General features: G+C 47.3%; 1 protein-coding gene across 1 annotated transcript; it reads left to right on the top strand.

Moving 5' to 3' along the window:
* Positions 1–378: 378 nt before the first annotated feature.
* Positions 379–4,023, top strand: LOC310650719 (cerebral cavernous malformations 2 protein-like; the record flags this gene model as incomplete). The annotated part of the gene is made up of 3 exons (XM_083380301.1): positions 379–577; positions 1,629–1,767; positions 3,734–4,023. Coding segments are annotated over 3 exons (628 nt in total), but the record flags the coding sequence as incomplete, so codon positions are not given.
* Between the last annotated feature and the right edge of the window lie 380 nt (positions 4,024–4,403).

The raw sequence follows: 4,403 nt of genomic DNA, 5'->3' as shown, positions 1-4,403 counted from the left end.
GTCAATGCCGATGATGGTGTTCCAGTGGTGCTCCAGTTGTTTTGGGATTGCACCCAAGGCGCCTATTACTATCGGTACCACCCTTGCTTGCCTTTGCCACAGTCTTTCTATTTCTATTTGTAGGTCTTTGTATTTTGTCATCTTCTCCAGTTCTTTCTCGTCTATTCTGCTGTCTCCAGGCGCTGCCACGTCCACGATCCAGACTTTTTTGTCTTTCTTATCGGCAATTGTTAAGTCCGGGGTGTTATGTTGCAGGTGCTTGTCTGTTGTTGTTGTTGTTGTTGTTATTTCATTAAATTTGCATGCCCCTCCCCATCTCCTCCCCAAGGTGACTTTCCGCTCCCACGGCTGTCTTCCCTTCTCTCTTCCTTCTTACAGTGACGGCTCTCACGAGACCTTTGAGGCGTACTGTAGTAGCTCCTCCTCCCCTCTGCTTCACCGGTCAGATCACAGCCTGGCCACCGCCTGCAGCGGGAGTGACCACAGCAACACCAGCTTGGAACAACTGCAGGACTACATGATGACGGGAAGTCGGGGTTCAGCCTGGGGTGGGCAGGGGGGGGCTGCGGGGAGGCTGGTGAACCCGGGCCCAGGACGAAGCCCGTGGCAGGATTCGCATTCGTTGCACGAGGGGCGACGTGTCCTGCAGAATCCCCCCAAAATTGCCCACTGAAGTGGACGAAGCGAAGGGAACTTAACTCATTCCACAGTGGAGCCCAAAATTTCTGGGGCTCAGCGAAACATTTGTCAAATGAGCGTTGTCCCGTTTTACGACCTTTCTTGCCACAGTTGATAAATGGGTAACAGGGTCCTTAAGCGAACCTACCTTCCCCACTGACTTTGCTGGTCAGCAGGTTGAAAAAGGAGGGGGGGGAGGAATCACGGGGACTCCTGGACTCTGCAAACCGTCACACGTTCATGCCAGTTGCCAAGCGTCCAAATTTTGATCAGGTGACCCTGGGGGATGCTGCAACAATCGTAAGTGTGAAAAACGGTCCTAAGTCACTTTTTTCAGCGTCGTTTTAAACTTCTAACAGTTGCTAAACCAATGGTTGTAAGTCAAGGACTAAAGGTAAAAAAAAAAGTAAAAATAGAAAAAGGATGATAAATATACATGGCAATATAAATAATATAAATATAAATGACAAGAATTGAAATACCAAGTTTATTGACTTGTTTTTCTGTAAAGCAGGGGTCTCCAAATTTGGCATCTTTGAGACTTGTGGATTGCAACTCCCAGAATTCCCTAGCCCACTCTGCTGGATGAGGAATTCTGGGAGTTGAAGTCCACAAGCCTTATTTATTGTTAGGGCTTAATTAATTTTATTTTATTTTAACTTTTGTTAAGTAATGCTTTTATTGCCCTGTACACCGCCCTGAGTCCTTCGGGAGAAGGGCGGTATAGAAATTCAATTAATAAATAAATAAAATAAATAATGAAGTGGCCAAGTTTTGGAGACCTGCTGGCTGGGGGATTCTGGGAGTTGAAGTCCACAAGTCTTAAAGTGGTCAACTTTGGAGACCCCTGCTGTAAAGCCACCGAAGATACAAGCCAGAGGTGGGAGAAAGCCGAGGGGGTCCGGTTGGGTTTTCCCTCCCTATAACAATCCTCTTGTTTTACCCCACAGTTGCGAAACAAGTTGACCCCCCAGGAGATTCAAGGATTTGCCCTCCTGCTCCGTGAATACCGGACGGGATTGACGGTGGACAGATACTGCGCTGGGCTGCTCAATCTCTACGGGGAAAAGCGGAAATTTCTTCTTTTGGGTAAATGCCTCTCTCTCTCTCTCTGGAAGTGGGAATTATTTTGATTTGCAGGAGGTTCAAGACAGCGGCCACATGCCATTGAAGTCACATCTGGCTGGGGTTTTGGTCACGTGATGGTTGCCATCTTGACTTTTTTGACCCCTTTCGCCTCAGGGCTTGAGTTGCCTCTTGTCCCGCTCATGATTTCAGCCCGAGGGCTGTAAAAATTGGGTCATCTGCATTTAAAAATGACCTGGCAGGTTTAGGAATTTGGCAATCGCGATTGCATCAGATTAAATAAAAGAAGCAAAATGACAGCCTCTTTGCTGCAAACCCCCCCCCCCAAAAAAAATGAGTCTTAAGTCAGGACAGTATTTCTGCTGGGCAGAATAATGTCAAGGGAAATCTTGTCAATTCCAAATAATGCCAATTTAAATCGTGTCAATTTCAAACAGCGCCAATTCGAATACAGGTAGTCCTTGACTTACGGCCACAATGGATCCCGACATTTCTGTTGATAAGCAAGGTTTAAGTGAGTTTTGCCCCGTTTTACAACGTTTCCTGGCATGATTGTTAAGCGCGGTTGTTAAGTTAATCACACAATGACATTGCTTGTCAGAAGGTCACAAAAAGTCAAGGACTGCCTATAATATCAATTTGAATAAATGCCAATTCAAATAATGTCAGTTCTGCCCGTTTGAATAATGCGAATTTCAAATAATGCCCGTTCAAACACTGGGAAACCTTTGCTTTCACCCCGTTTTAAGTTTGTGTGAATGTGTGGAGTTGTGGACCTCCAAGCTGCGTGGTTATAGATTTTTTTTTTAGATCCAGTATAGTAAGAAACCAGAAAATGGAAGAATTTGCTAACCATTTAGAAATATTGTAGAAGTTTCAGTGACAGCCACATCCATTTATTTGATCTGGAGGTTTGTCAGTTGGAAAAAGTTAATTAGCAAGGTTTCACAACGAGGCTTGTTGTATTGTTCATTTTTCCCAGGACATATAAAATGGCCATTAGGGAAGTTAATTCAATTTATTTTTTTTGCCCTGAGCCACTGGGTTTACGACGGCTAAACCACAGAGAAATGAAAAAGAGCCGTTCCTTGGATCAGTGGGGTTTTGAAATGTGGCTTGCAAAAAAGGACAAAGCCACACCTTGCTTTGACACATCCATTAGCTAAAGATGGTTTCTTTCCAGTTTAGTCTGATTCTTTTGCTTATTCAAAAGAAGCAATTCCTAACGCATGCCTTTATTTAAAGAAACATTTTCCTGGGTAGAATGCGGGCTTTGATAGCTGTGGCCTCTCTTTAAGTTTACCCAGCGTTTATGCCTAAGCAGTTACGCATTTATTTAGCAGGAGGTTGGACTAGAAGACCTCCAAGGTCCCTTCTGTTGTTTATTTGGCTAGTGGGGAATTTGTGGCTTCTGATATTTGAAAAGCAAAGGCACTTTTGCTGCTTAAATAACACGGCCAGGTTTAAGAGATCCAACTTGGCTGAGTGAATGTGGAAGACGTGTGGATTTCAGCTGCCAGAGTTACCTAGCTTAGGTCAGATGACCAGTCCCAAGTCTTCTTTTATTTTTAGTTTTTATTCTTTTCAGGCCCACCATCCTCATGTCTCACCATCCTAGCACTGATGATCTTAACCTACCTGGGGTAAGCTCACCAAGCTCAGAAAGTATCAAGGACCCCACAGTTCCCCTCCTCCTCCTCCTCCTCCTCCTCCTCCTCTCCACAAACCCCCTCCCTTCTAGCACTGATGATGTTCCCTAGTTGGGTCATGAAACGTCTGCAAGAGAACCACCAAGCATGGAGAGCACCAAGGGTTTCATAGTCCTCCTTCTCCTCCTCCTCCTCCGGCCTCCCGCCCTCCTCCTCCTGTCCCCGTAGCCCCTCCCTTCTAGCGCTGATAACATGACCTGGATGGGTCATGAGATGTCTGCAAGAGAGCACCCAGGGTCCCCTCTGCCCTCTCCCCACAGGCATGCGTCCGTTCATCCCTGACCAGGACATCGGCTACTTTGAGGGCTTCCTGGAGAGCATCGGCATCCGCGAAGGGGGCATTCTGACCGACAGCTTCGGCCGCATCAAGAGGAGCATGAGTACCACCTCGGCCTCGGCCGTGAGGAGCTACGACAGCTGGTCCTTGCACTCCGACTCGGAGTCCTTCAATCGCCGGATAGCCAACATCACCCACGATATCGAAGCCCTGGCAGGGGATGAGGAGGAAGAGGGCGCTGGGCACAGGAGCGACGAAGACAATTATCTCTGAGAGCCGGAAGACCCCAACCCTTTTCATCGCTAGCATCCGTCTGCCATCCAGGCTTTAAGATGGGAGGACTTCAACTCCCAGAATTCCCCAGCCAGCAGGCTTTAAGATGGGTGGACGCCACTTCCCAGAATTTCTAGCCAGCAGGCTTTAAGATGGGTGGACGCCACTTCCCAGAATTCCCAGCCAGCAGGCTTTAAGATGGGAGGACTTCAGTTCCCAGAATCCCCCAGTCAGCAGGCTTTAAGATGGGTGGACTTCATTTCCCAGAATTCCCCAGTCAGCAGGCTTTAAGGTGGGTGGACTTCAATTCCCAGAATCCCCCAGTCAGCAGGCTTTAAGATAGGTGGACTTCATTTCCCAGAATTCCCCAGTCAGCAGGC

The sequence above is a fragment of the Vipera ursinii genome, assembly GCF_947247035.1.
Source record: "Vipera ursinii genome assembly, contig: scaffold_322, whole genome shotgun sequence".
NCBI classification, from domain to species: domain Eukaryota; kingdom Metazoa; phylum Chordata; class Lepidosauria; order Squamata; family Viperidae; genus Vipera; species Vipera ursinii.
The sequence above is the reverse complement of the archived record's forward strand: the minus strand, read 5'-3'. Positions and strand labels throughout refer to the sequence as shown.